The sequence below is a fragment of the Cuculus canorus genome, chromosome 8 (genome assembly GCF_017976375.1).
Source record: "Cuculus canorus isolate bCucCan1 chromosome 8, bCucCan1.pri, whole genome shotgun sequence".
Lineage (NCBI taxonomy): Eukaryota > Metazoa > Chordata > Aves > Cuculiformes > Cuculidae > Cuculus > Cuculus canorus.
The window spans coordinates 32,452,485-32,466,653 of NC_071408.1; the positions used below are offsets into that span (position 1 = coordinate 32,452,485).

Genomic DNA, 14,169 nt, shown 5'->3' on the forward strand with positions numbered 1-14,169 from the left:
AGTTACATCATCACAAGTGTATATTTACTCTCCAAGAGCTTTCTTGCAAAGCGTTGGACGGTCTCAGCTCCTACAGATGTCAACAGAGAACAGCGCGAGGTCTGAATCCCAGCTATGCTGACACACAGCGCAGAGTCCGGCTTTCCTATCAGCACGACGTGAATGTAGAGATTTATTAGAGATTTATGCACTTCTTTTAGTCTAGACATGAGGAGGAAGTTCTTCACAATAAGGGTGGGGAGGCCCTGGCCCAGGTTGCCCAGAGCAGCGTTGGCTGCCCCATCCCTGGAGGGGTTCCAGGCCAGGTTGGATGGGGCTTGGAGCCCCTGATCCAGTGGGAGGGGGTGGAAATAAATGGGTTTTGAGGTCCTTCCGACCCAAACCATTCTCTGATTCTGTGACAACTCAGCATCTCCCACCTCATCCTCCCAGGAAGCTCTACAAGAAAGGAAAAGAACCAAGTTCTCGCGTAGGGCTGACTCAATCCTACCTCTCCGCTCCCGCTAAGCACTTAGCTACGCTCTATTTTTGTCCTGTATGGCTTGAGAAAGGGATGACTTCATTAAGCTTTTAATTTTTTTAAGCAGCGCGTTCATTCAGGACAAGAGCCTTTACTCTTTGCTTCGTAAGCCGATGGCCCTTCAGCTCAAGTGCGCTGTAAGGGCTCAGAGCCTGAAACGCCAAGAGTCTAAACATTCAAAGAAATGCCGTAACAAACGGCTTGTTCCTTCCATGACAAGTAGTTTATGGAGAGAAATAAATGAGTAAGCGTAGTAGGCATAAAATCAAGCACTCAACACAAGCTGGTGTTGAAGGATGAAGATTAAAACAACATCGCACAGTTCTCATTCAGAGGCATCATCTGTGCTGAATCAAGTCAGATTCCTGTCAGGATCCTTGGACAAATGATTACAATAGTGTGTTTTCAAAACAGACAGAACTTAAGTCCTCCAGGCAGCCTCAGCTCCATCTCTTAAATGACCAGAAATAGAAAAACACAGCTTTTGCAGCTGTTATTGTCTCCCTTTGGTTTACACCAAGATGCTCATTCTGGGCTAAGTCACTCAGAGAGGAATCAAAACTTCCCTCTGAAAGGGTTATAGACCACCTCTCTAGTCAAAGAGTGCATAAGCTTCAATTAAATCAGTAACCGTATCACTAGGAAGAACCACCAGCGCTGCAGGACCTGCGTGGGTCCCCTGCCATCAGCAAGGCTGTGCTTTTAGGGATGTAATTTTGGTTCACTTTATCATAAACAAAAATCAAATAATTTTTGCTAAACTGAAAAAAAAATATTTGAGGTCCATCTTGGCTTGCATTTGATTTATCACCACTGCTCAAACTAGCGTTTGACCATCACCAAAACCAAACAAAACTGGGGGAGACCACAAGGCCAACCATGTCCTGGGCTGCATCCAAAGCAGCGCGGCCAGCAGGGAGAGGGAGGGGATTCTCCCCCTCTACTCTGCTCTCATGAGACCCCACCTGCAGTCCTGTGCCCAGTTGTGGAATCCCCAACATGAGAAGGTTATGGAACTGTTAGAGCAGGTCCAGAGGCGGCCACGGAGATGATGTGAGGGCTGGAGAACCTCCCATATGAGGACAGGCTGAGAGAGTTGGGGTTGTTCAGCCTGGAGAAGAGAAGGCTCCACGCAGAACTCGGAGCAGCTTCCAGGGCTGAAAGGGGCTCCAGGAAAGCTAAGGAGGGGCTTTTTAAAAGGGTCAGGAGTGACAGGACAAGGGGCAATGGCTGTAAATTGGAAAGGGGAAGATTTAGATTAGGAAGAAATTCTTCACGCTGAGGGTGTTGAGGCCCTGGCCCAGGGTGCCCAGAGCAGCGGTGGCTGCCCCATCCCTGGAGGGGCTCCAGGCCAGGTTGGATGGGGCTTGGAGCCCCTGAGCCAGTGGGAGGTGTCCCTGCCCATGGCAGGGATTTGAACTGGATGATCTTTAAGGTCCCTTCCAACCCAAACCATTCTATGATTCTAATAGTAACCAAGGAATGAAAGGCAAACACTACCAACGCTTTTACTTCCAGTTCGATCGCACTACAGAAGCCTATTCCCAGCTTTGTTTGGGGAATTTCAGTCCCAGTAACCAACACAGGAACACTCCTTAATAATTTTTTTAAAGCCTTCTTTAACATAGGAAAAGATTTAAACCTGCAGGCGAGCATCAACAGCATCTTTATTTAAAAGGAAATTATGTTTGTGTTCAGCTCACAAGGAAGCTTAAACCTGATTTATATCAGAACGTGGGCAAACCCCTTCATATAATTAATGACAACCTCCAAGAGGGGAGGAAAGCAATGCTAATTACTGATCTGCGCTCCTCAGCCAAAGCCTAATCACACACACATGCAGATCGACGCTAATATTTGCAGCACTCTAATTTCCACTGCGTGCTATGAATCTCAACAGAAACACCACGCTTCTACTCCAGATGAGACATTTGCTGGCAAATGAACTGTGGCAGTTTTGCTGTTCTGCTCTTTTATCGGCGTTGTTATGAATGGGTTCAAGACTGGTTTAGGGTAATTTGTGGCTACTAAGTCAGCATGCAGTAATCACTCATTAGGAAAAGCTTATTCACTTTCACTGAACTGAAAAAATATGAAAGCAGCACCTATAGCGAGGAATCTCAGTCCTTTAGAAAGGGAAAAAACAAACAGTGAAATAAGGGGTGGGCAGAGGACCAATACTGACTGAGGTATGGTTGGAGTCGATCGTCTCAAAGATCTTTTCCAACCAAATGGCTCTATCATAGAATTATTAGGTTGGAAAAGACCTTTGAGATTGTCAACTCCAACCGTATGATTCCATGAAGAAGAAAATAAGAGCACAAGTGGCTAAAGCCAGGTAAGAATCAAAACTTTCCGGTTTTACCAAAGGTTACAAAACACACAAGGGCAAGGGCACACGATACTGCTGTGAGAGGCAGCAGTGTGTGACTACAAAGGCCTGGAGCTCTTTGCAAACCTCAGTAGCTGGATAGCAGAGAAGCATTTCCAAATGACAATTTGTTAGCAAAAGTGTGAAAAAAAAAAAAAACCCCACCCCAAAACCTTCTACAACACTGAACATCTTGGAAATCCTCTCCACACAGTGTAGCTGGTGAGGAACCTACAGCCTGGTGCCCTGAAACCTGGACAGGGTCTGGAAGCCCAAACCCTCCCCGATATTGCTCGCAGCCTCCTGCTACCTCAACAAGTGTCTTCACTACCTTCTGTTGTCTTTCTACCTATAATGTGAGTGCTGGCAGGAAGAACAGTTACTGGCTGCAAACCCACCTTCAGTTTGGTGTGCATCCCATCCCACCAACTTTTGTCACAAAGGAGACAGATGGGCAACAATGACAGCAGCAACAGCCTCACAGAGCTGTTTACAAAGGGATCATGTCCTTAAAGCTTTACAAAAGCTGACTTCGCCAGACCCTCGCAAACTGACCCCAAATGCCGATGCCGAATCCCGAGAACGCCCTGGTGCAGGTGTCCAGAGGGGTCCATCTTACACACGCCGTTCTCATCCTCCAGCAGACCCTGCGGACACAGGGGACTCAGGTATGGTGGCCTGGGAGCTAGAAATCACTGAAGTGAACAACAAATTTCTCATGAGCAGATGATACAGTACAGGACTTTTTTATGGTTAATTTGTCTTTAAATAGGTAAATGTAGTTGATATTCCAGTAAAGAAAAGCCCAGAAAGCCAACTGTATCCTGGGCTGCATCAAAAGAAGTGCTGCCAGCAGGGTGAGGGAGGGGTTCTCCCCTTATAGTCCGTTCGCATGAGACCTCACCTGGAGCCCTGTGTCCAGCTTTGGAGGCCTCAGCACAGGAAGGACAAGGATCTCTTGGAGCGAGTCCACAGGAGGCCACAAAGATGATCTGAGGGCTGGAGGACATCCCGTTCGAGGAACAGGTTGCCCAGAGAAGTCCTGGCTGCCCCACCCCTGGGGGTGTTCAATGCCAGGTTGGATGAGGCTTTGAGCAACCTGGTCCAGTGGGAGGTGTCCCTGCCTGTGGTAGAGGGTGGAACTAGACGGGTTTTAAGGTCCCTTCCAACCCAAACCAGCCCATGATTCTATGATATTTGCAATATCTGGCAGCGGTAGATAAACCAGTAATGAGATGCATAACATAAGCATTGTTTAGAAGTCTAACATATCAGCACTAGTGACTATATATCCATTCCTACTGATTTTAAACCCCTTGCTGTTACAGAAGGTTGGGGTAGAAGATTAAACAAACAGCCACAAAAAGTCAGAAAAAAATTTACATTGTACCCTAAATGTCATAGAATCACAGAATGGTTTGGGTTGGAAGGGACCTTAAAGCCCATCCAGTCCCACCCCCTGCCATCAGCAGGGACACCTCCCACGGGATCAAGGTGATCCAAACCCCATCCAACCTGGCCTTGAACACCTCCAGGGATGGGGCAGCCACTCCATGACACCAGAGATTAAAATAAGGCCATTTGCAGCAGCTCAGCGTGACAAGGAAATATCTTAAAAGAAAACTAATCCAATGAAAAAACAGTGTGTTTTTTCAGTAAATTTAAGCTTTAAGACTCAAATCCACCTATAAATACAAATACATGATGAGAATTTAAACTCGGGCACTGAGCTGTTAGGATTAAAGGGAAATATATTTTGTTGAATCTAACTTGAAACTTTCAATCTGGGTTACTCTGAATAAAGATACGTAGGAAAAAGTGTGCAATTCAATAAGAATATTGGATTCGTCTGGAACCAGCAACTCCCCACCTCTTTGTTTAAATCCCTAAATAAGCATTACTGAATCCCAAACCAGGCAGGCAGTTTGGAAGTGTGGCCGTTAGTGAAGAAAGCCAAACCTCTGAGAACTCAGTAGCATATAAAAAAAGCTTTAATTAAAATTTTCAAGGTTTATTCCATCCTCTTCTCTCAACGAACTGTCATGAACTGTCCCGAATTTCCCCTTCTTCTATAGATGAAAGGGATGAACTTTCGCTGTCCGAGTTCTCTGCAGGTTCACTGGCATCTAAGGGGGTAGGAAACAAAACCCAAGCAATTAGTTACAGCAATGATGTTTGCTCATCAAACAGAAGCAGTTTTGCATCTCCTTTCCCCTTTTAATCACAATTTCATAGAATCACGGAATGGTTTGGGTTGGAAAGGACCTAAAAGCCCATCCAGTTCAAATCCCTGCCATGGGCAGGGACACCTCCCACTGGCTCAGGGGCTCCAAGCCCCATCCAACCTGGCCTGGAACCCCTCCAGGGATGGGGCAGCCACGAGTTCTCTGGGCAACCTGGGCCAGGGCCTCCCCACCCTCATTGTGAAGAAATTTCTCCCTAATATCTAATCTAAATCTTCCCTCTTCCATTTTAAAGCCATTCCTATCACTCTACGCCCTTGTAAAAAGTCATTCTTCAGCCTTCTTGTAGGCCAAATTTCATTGAGGACAGCTACTTCATAAGACATAACCAGTCTCACAACATGGGATGAAGCCCTGGGCAGGGTGGTGTTGCTGAAAGAGAAAGTTTAGTTTGTGTAAATTGGTCTTTTAGTCAAGTACACAAGCAGAATATTTATCTGACATAAACTCTTCCTCTTCATCCACTGAGAATTTCAACTTGTTCTCTTGGCTGCTTTGTTTTAAATGTTGTTTTCTGGGTTGCTACATACACATATTAAAACTATAATAAACTATAAATCATTTACCCTTCTGTCAGCATTTCAGTTAAGATGGGAACTACTGAGATTCTAAACAGCAATGGAAAATTAAGACGATGCACCTATGTGCTCCGTTCATGTGCTCCAGCATCCCAAAGATGGCATTAAGCTGTGTGGATTGTGGACGAGGTTAAAGCCGTGCAGTAACTTGTGCTTTAGGACACGGCCGTTGCGCTCTGCGGAGATGACATTGTGAAGCACTCACTTCCCAAACTGGCCTGAAGCCTCACACCCTGAGACCCTTCCTTTAACAAGCACCAACCTCGGTCACCAAGGGGTGAGGTCACCAAATGCTTGGTGGCACTCGAGCAGCACAAAAATAAACTACAGCCAAGCAGGGCCATGATTCACACTCTTCCCTCATTGTTATTTTCAGTATTTGATCCAACTATGACTTTAAAGAAGGTTTTGAGCATTAAGTGTCAGATGCTTCGTTAATGAAATGCTACTGAAAGGGAGCTGATGAGGCATCGTTACTGTCCTGTCCAGATAAGCTCTACAGCTGGCAAACGCAGATAACACGTAGGACACAGCGTGCACCTGTACAGTTGAGATGGAATTTGTTCAAGAAAATAAAAGCATTTCACCCAGAAACATCAGAGGTCACATTTTGTCTACATTAAATCTAGTGTATAATCAATTAACATTTATATGCCAGATATGTAGTGAGCAATGCGCAAAGTAAGGATTGTTTCTGCCCCTAAATCCTGTGAAAGCTCCTGTAATCCCCTGCTATCTTCAGCCATGACTGACCTTGTATGCTGAGATCCGAGCACCTGTAGGTTTTGCTACCAGCAAGTCAAGCATCAAAACATCACATAAAAGGACGTGGCAATCTTCTGACTCACAGGGAAGCTCAGCAGACAAATTTTAGCTTGAGTTTAGTCTGCTACGCTACATTCTATTAAACAGGAATTAGCTGTTAAATGTATTTTTATGCTATTTTTGTGTATTTTTATGTTTTTTTTAATGTATTTTTATTTAAATGTATTTTTATGGTATTAATAGCATTGCCTATAAATTGCGATCACCCAGTCCTTCCCCCCACAAAACCGGCTGCAGACGTTTTAGAAGTAACCAACTCTGTCAAACTTTGCCACGTACAAAATTCAGCCCAAGCCTGAAGAGGTGTTTTACCTCAGTGGCTAAAAATACACCAAAAATGAACCAAGCATCAGTAAGACAGGAAAAACACACACAACGCAAGTTATGGATGTAAACCATCGAGCCAGCAGTTTGAACAGTTTGAAAAGAGAGCATTCACAACAGCTTTTTTATAGCAATCTTTTAGATACAGAGGGAAATACGAGACATACTGCACGCTCCTGGCAGTATGAATAGGTGTATGCCTAATTATTGTTTATTTAACTAAAATATCTAAGAATATCATAGCAGGACATAAATATATTCTTACCTTGGCCAAGTATCACCATGCCATGCTTCAGTGTCTTCAAGACCACAAATAGCGTTGGATACTCAATGATGACTTTGCCTTTGAGATTGTCTAGGAGGCTTCTACTGGCATCCAGCTCATTGTACCTTAAAAAACAACAGGGAATTTTATCTTGAATTTTAATACCACCAAGGACATAACATAAGCTTTCGAGGGAAAAAAAAAAGGCGAAAAGTAGCTTCCTGGCAATTCCCAGGAGTTTCAGATCACGGTCAGAAGAATTATCTTCTGATTCAACTTTTACGTCCAGTCTTATTATCCAACTACATCATTTTTTTAAGCCCTCCCAACATCAAAGCATAAGAACAAGAGGAGAATTGAAGTCAAATTTCTCTAAGGGCTGAAATGTCTTATAGTTTCTTAATTAATATCTTTACCAAAACCAGATACGGACATAGGGTTATCAAAATGGATAAGGTTACCAAATTGAGATTCTAAACTAAAAATAACATGTAACGTTCTACTCGTGGGCTTTAACACTGCAGCTTTCATTTACATGGTTAGCAATGCACCTCATTTATCACGTTTCCTTATGAATTATCAGTGGGAAGAGGAAATAAGCAGCATATCTGAAAAAGCAAAGGCATATTGGAAGTACTCAGAGCTCTGGTTTTGCCGTACAAAGGCTCTGATACCCAGAATATTTGGGTTATCATTTCTAAAAGATGGTACGATGTCTCCTTTTGTAAACAAATCCCTCCTTGCAGCACCATCTGCAAGAGCTCCCTGCAGAAATTCCCACACAGGTGTGCTCTGAGAGGTGCGCGACTTGGAAGCGCAGTCCTTTCCCAGAAAAAAGCAGCTCTTCACCCTGCGGGGCGAAGCCAGGGGCGTAACAAATGATGTCACAGTAACAAAAAGTAAACCGAGTGTTTCCTCTGCACTTATTGCCCAAAACTGTAATATTCTCTCCCAGCTCTCTAACTGGAAACCTGGACGTGGGATTTTGGGGAAAGGAAGGGATACTTCAAAGCCCTCTTGAAAGTGAAACCCTGTTGCTGTCACTGCTGTAACTGTGGCATCCGACAGATGCTCCGATATTATTGCACTGCAATCCGAGTTATGCAATTCTTTCTGTAATCAGCATGATTAAATTACCACTAAGCTATTGTATCAGTTATAGGCAAATGAAGTTTGAAACCAAAATATACTGTGGGTAATAAGTAGAATATTTCCCCAGGCTGCTCTACCTTCTCTCCTCATTAACATGTTATGCAGTTGGGATTGCTTCTGCCAAACCCAACGCTGGATTGGGTAAAGGAAATCACATCCTTTATGATTTACAGTAACGTGCAATTAAGAACAGGACATTGGAGCAGTCAGCAGACAAGAATATTGAAGATAAAACAGGAGTTGAGTTCTTAGGATTTAAGGGAAACAGTTTGAGCAAAAACTATTTCTCTCTCCTATTCAACTTCAATCATCATGAAAATATTTGGTTTCGTGTTTCTCTCAACCCAAAGTAATTACGACCTCTCCTTACCGAAACCCTTTAAAAGGGATAACAGTATATTACATTTCTTCTTGAATGAATGCATTCATAACTTGTGGATTAACACACATGAACAGAAACATATTTACTGCTTTATTTACAGTACTCTAAATGCAAAGCACGGCGATACTTTTCCTTTGGCAAGGACCTCAACACATTCTTTTCTGGTTAAGCAAACATTTACCACCAAGAGGCCAAAGTAATTCACATGCCACAATACACTTTCCATTATCTCATGTTTTAGACAAAACATCTTTACCGTCCAGTTTGGCATAAGATAAAACATTTGTACTTAAAACTATTTTATGATAGTAAATTACTGAAGTGTTAGATCACTGAGTTAGGGCTTTATCTTTTTTAGTTGTAAATTTTATTGGTTGACAGAGAAAACATCCAAATTTTTAGTGCATAATGTGGGCTGTAAATTTCAGGGAAAATAAAACAAAAGAGGTTAATGCTTCTCTCTTTTAAACTTCATTGTTATTGTCTCTGCTGTCCAAAAGACGTCAGCCTACCACATTCCCTTGCTTTATAGACAAGTGCAAGTTGAGATTTTCTGCTAATCCACCTGCCACCCTCCTGCTTGTCTGTGCAGGCTTAGGAGACCTCAAAAGAAAACTCACACTTGTTGCTCAATTCCAAAGTCTAATCCAGGACAGCTCTTGAGCAAAACTGATATTTAAGGTTCTCTCAGAAAAAATCATAGAATCATGAAATGGTGTGCGTTGGAAGCAAAGCCCATCCAGTTCCACCCCCTGCCATGGGCAGGGACACTTCCCACTGGATCAGGTGAATCAAAGCCTCATCCAACCGGGCTTTGAACACCTCCAGGGATGGGGCAGCCACCACTGCTCTGAGCAACCTGGGCCAGGGCCTCACCACTCTCATCCTGAAGACTTTCTCTCTAATGTCTAATCTAAATCTTCCCCCTTCCAATTTAAAGCCGTTCCCCCTCACCGAGCCACTCCAGGCCCTTGGAAAAAGTCCCTCCCCAGCTTTCCTGGAGCCTCTTTCGGCACTGGAAGCTGCTCTAAGGTCTCCTCAGAGCCTTCTCTTCTCCAGGCTCAACAACCCCAACTCTCTTATAGCAGAGATGCTCCAGCTCTCGGCTCATCACCATGGCCTCTTCTGGGCCTGTTCCAACGGTTCCATACACTTCTTATGCTGGGGATTCCAGAACTGGACAGAGGGCTCCAGGTGAGGTCTCATGAGAGAGGAGTAGAGGGGGAGAATCCCCTCGCTGGCCCTGCTGGTCCCACTGCTTTGGATGCAGCCCAGGACACGGTTAGCTTTCCGGGCTGTGAATGCACGTTGCTGGCCAACGTCGAGCACCCACAAGACTTTGTGCATACACCAGAGGGTGAACAACACAGACCTATGGACAAAGACTGCCCCGTAAGGTTTTTCCAGACACCTACACGTGCAAGCAATTTCAATTTTTGCTTATGAAATGTCTAGATCTGTATGAAGAGAAACTAAAATTGTAGAGAAATGGCATTTTTACAAGTCTTGCAACTTCCTGTACTGCTTATTCACTGGGATGAGCTAGGATGCAGGGTAATGCTGGAATGCAGGTCCTCCTGTGAACTTGCAGGGAAGCGGTCTCGCCCCAAGTGGAGGATGGAGCAAAAAGAACGTGGTAATCAGACATTACCAGATACTCTTTTATCACCATTTTCACCTGCTTGTCCTGTATCACTGGGACTGCGCAGCCTGCTGAGCAAGAACCCATGAAAACTTCAGGCCCTTCTTTTGCTGTGTTTCAAGTAACAGCCGAGTAACACGAATGACAGCAAACAGAACCCTTCCACTTGGACTCTCTCATGCTGCAGGGCTGGTCACAGGAACAGCTTAATGGGGACAGGACTATCATCCTAAAGGAGCTCCTTCGGTCTTTCATGGCAGGAGAGATTTGAAGATAAGCCTGGCTCTGAACTGGCCACCCTGAAAGAACCATTCCCCCAATGCCCCATCTTCACCTCTTTCTTCCAAACCCTCTCCCTCCTCCCTTTTCTCCGACTGCCCAGCTCATACGAATTGTCTGCGCTACGGCTTCCCAATCCCTATGTTCAGTGGGACTCTTCTTTGCACCCTACTTTCCCAATCTTCTTTCCTCCCTGGGATTTACTCCCCACCTATTTTCCCTCTCCCTTTCACACATTTCTTCAGCCTCCTCATCTGACACCCACTTCCCTGATTATTTTCTTGCCCCAAACGAGGCTTAGTGCCCCTGTCACGAAGCGAGAAATGGGCCCGAATTTCTTCTTAATGAGACGACTCCAGTTATAAGGGCCACAAAGAGACAATCTTGGCAGAGAACAGCTTTTGATTTTAGCTGGAATGAAATAACAATAACTGCTTTTTAAAAGACAAAAATTAAATAAAGCTTGCCTGCCAGCACAGGCAGTTTAAAAGCCTACAAAAATGGTGACAATTGAAGACATTTAACAAGATTCAGCAATCCCACAGCAGTTCCCAGATGTTTCATTTGCTCCACCAACGCTTTCGCTACTTTTAATGTGGCTCTGCACCTCTGATAGCATCTATGAGGTTCTGCAAAGGATACTCTCACTATCTATAGTTATTCCACCACCTTCCAGGAATTCAACCATTCCATCTCCTAATCTGTCTCCCACAGGCAGGAATGCCGCATTAGGTCACTGAATCACAAGCAGCTCCCCTCAAATGGAGCCCGTGGCTATCATCGCAGCAGCGTGACTTGTCTCCATGAATTCAGACAGCAGGAAATTCCCTGCTGATCAGGTTTTCCTGAATGTCATCTACAGGAACTTTGATTTTAATAATAATAAAGAAAAATCTGCAATCTGGAATTAAAAGATAAACTGGAACCATGTTATTTCTTTAGTTCAGTCTGCTAGACACCGAAAAGAAAGCAAACAAGTTTCGACCATCTAACTAATTGCAAATATGACTAAAATGCATATTTGTATAGTGATGTTCATCATTTTCCTGTGAGAGACATCAACTAAAATCCTTGCATGTATTTTAAACAAAGATGATTTTTCTTCCTAGAACTGAGTGGAAAGATCGAGGTATTTACTTGGCGTAATTCAGATACAATAAATCACGTTCTCGATTGCCGGCCTGAAGATTCACAAGCAAACTTCTACTAACTTATAAGAAGAATGAGGATTTTTTTCCTCCCTGAAACAAAAGAAGGTGGCATTTCCTAGGTATCTGCATAGGCCTAGAGGAGAGCAAAGCGTGGGCACAGCATTTAAAGTCTCTCCCAAGCACTCTTTCTGAAGTGCTGCAGCACAGCAAAGATAATAACTACCAGATGGACTTTCATTCCTAAGTGGTGAATAACCTCTTCGTGTGGTTATGATTTGGTGAACATGGAAGAAGCAAAGTGCACTCTTGAATTAGGTAGGAAAGGCAAGTTATATGGCAGAGAGGAAACATCACGTATAGAAACAATGCATCGTTCTTTGACTTTGCTTTGTCACCAGGAAAAAAGAAAAATTAGAAAATTCAGTGAGGAAAAAAACCCAGAGAACTGAGAAACAAAAAAAGGAAATTACTTGTCATAACACTTCCTTTGTAACATAATTCTTAGTACAATATGAAAGTCCCTACTTTGCCCAAACACACTTTTAAGGAAGAGGGGCAGGAACCGAGTGCATTAATATTTTAATGTGAAAATAATTACACTATAGTTTGCACAAATACTTTAAAGCCTGCTAACTCCTCCTTCCACTCTTGGTCCACAGTTTCTCCCCCAGGCTAGGACCTCTATAATTTGCCTCAACAAATGCTCACCAACCTCTCCTCCATATCATCAACACTTGCACAGCTCAACCTCTACAAACACAGACCAGATGCCGGGCCAATCCCTTCGCAAGCCACAGAATCACAAGATGGTTTGGGTTGGAAGGGACTTGAAAGATCTTCCAGTTCCAATGCCCCTGCCATGGGCAGGGACACCTCCCACGGGATCAGGTTGCTCCAAGCCCCATCCAAACTGGCCTTGGACACCTTCAGGGATGGGGCAGACACTACTGCTCTGGGCAACCTGGGCCAGGGCCTCCCCACCCTCACAGGAAAACATTTCTGCCTAACATCTCATCGGAATCCACCCTCTCATCGTCAGTAACACTGCCATCACTAATGTCCTTTTTTAAAAAAAAAAAATATTAAATAAATAAATAAAATTAAGACAAGACACTTTCTCTTCCCAACCTTTTGGCCCACAAGTCCTGCAAGGAACCAGCTGAAAAAGCACAGGAAGAAAAGCTGCCAGCGTACCAGGGAAAGTACCAGGAAAGCATCTCAGACTTTATCACCATCTCCTAAAAATACCTACATACACAGAATGCATAAAGGTACCTCCAAGTAACAAGCAAACCATGATCCTGTTCCTTTTCCTTGCCATACTTTGACCATGGAGTATCCTCAAATGAAGACTGCAGCAGGACAAGCTACATTAATCCACAGTCTCCTCTCTTTTATGGGCTCTAAGAGGCCCTTCTATTGGGGAAATTGAAGAACTGCTGAAAATGGAAGCATAAAATGGAAAAAAAGCCTCCAATCCTCACAAAATACCCCCTCTTTTTACAAACATATTTAAGGCAGTTCAAAGAGAAAAAAATAATACCCAAGTGAAGACAGCAGGAACATCAGCTGTCACCTAAGTTACTGGGCATGATAGTAGATGTCCAGAGAGACGGAATAGTTTGTTTGCTTTTACCCTAGAAAACATATGAAACAGTTAATGGAAAGAAGAGATAAGCAAAATAAGACTACTACAAGTATGTCACCACTGAAGCACAAAGGCTGTCCTTGTTTTAACCTCTTGAGAATGTGGTGATTGCACAAAGGAAAAACCACAGTAGAAGTCGTCTAATGACAATCATTGAAAAATATATCATTTTCATCAACATCACCAGTAATGGCAAAACCCATAAAGCTGGTAAGGCACTTGCTGCAATAATTTACATTAAGAGTGCTGTGGCAAAAGGGTTCAGGAAGCACAAGAATGATCCAAGAGATCCAAGGACCTAAGATTAACCAAAGTACAAACCGTTCTGCATCTTTCAGTTATGGGAGAAAATATGACAGAACAGAAGGAAAATGTGAAGCTCGCAAATGTCAGTTTCTTGGATTCAGTAAAATTTGGTCCATAGACTGCAGAAGTAAAGTGATCCTGAACTTCAAGAAAGCAAATACTTTCCCCATCTCCTAAGATGCTATGAAAAGAGGGAACAAAAAGTGAAGATGCTGTAATTCAAGTTCATGACAGCAAGTCCTCTGTCTACACAAAAAGGAATTTACTTACTTTGGGAAGCCAGGCAGCTCTTACAAATCAAAGTGGTATAGAGCAGAAATACCAGAAAGTGTACACCATGTAAAGCTTCTGTACGACTGAGATAAAGGCACAAAACAGCCTAATGAGTCAGTGATGGCCAGAAGGCCTAAAGGGAACATGGAATTCCACAGGGGGAAAGTTATTAAAATGACAGTGGGTTGACTACTGCAGATCACAGAATCA

The 14,169-nt window shown here is 43.6% G+C and overlaps 1 protein-coding gene across 1 annotated transcript in view; it reads right to left on the bottom strand.

Annotated features, from left to right (window-relative positions):
• Positions 1 to 4,864: 4,864 nt before the first annotated feature.
• ZNHIT6 (zinc finger HIT-type containing 6) overlaps positions 4,865 to 14,169 on the bottom strand; it is a 33,701-nt gene continuing 24,396 nt past the window's right edge. The window contains exons 9-10 of the mRNA XM_054073787.1: positions 7,127 to 7,251; positions 4,865 to 5,017 (exon numbers count right to left, since the gene is read on the bottom strand). Coding sequence (XP_053929762.1) covers positions 4,932 to 5,017; positions 7,127 to 7,251 — 211 coding nt within the window. The 3' untranslated portion in view covers positions 4,865 to 4,931. The remainder of the gene's footprint in view (positions 5,018 to 7,126; positions 7,252 to 14,169) is intronic.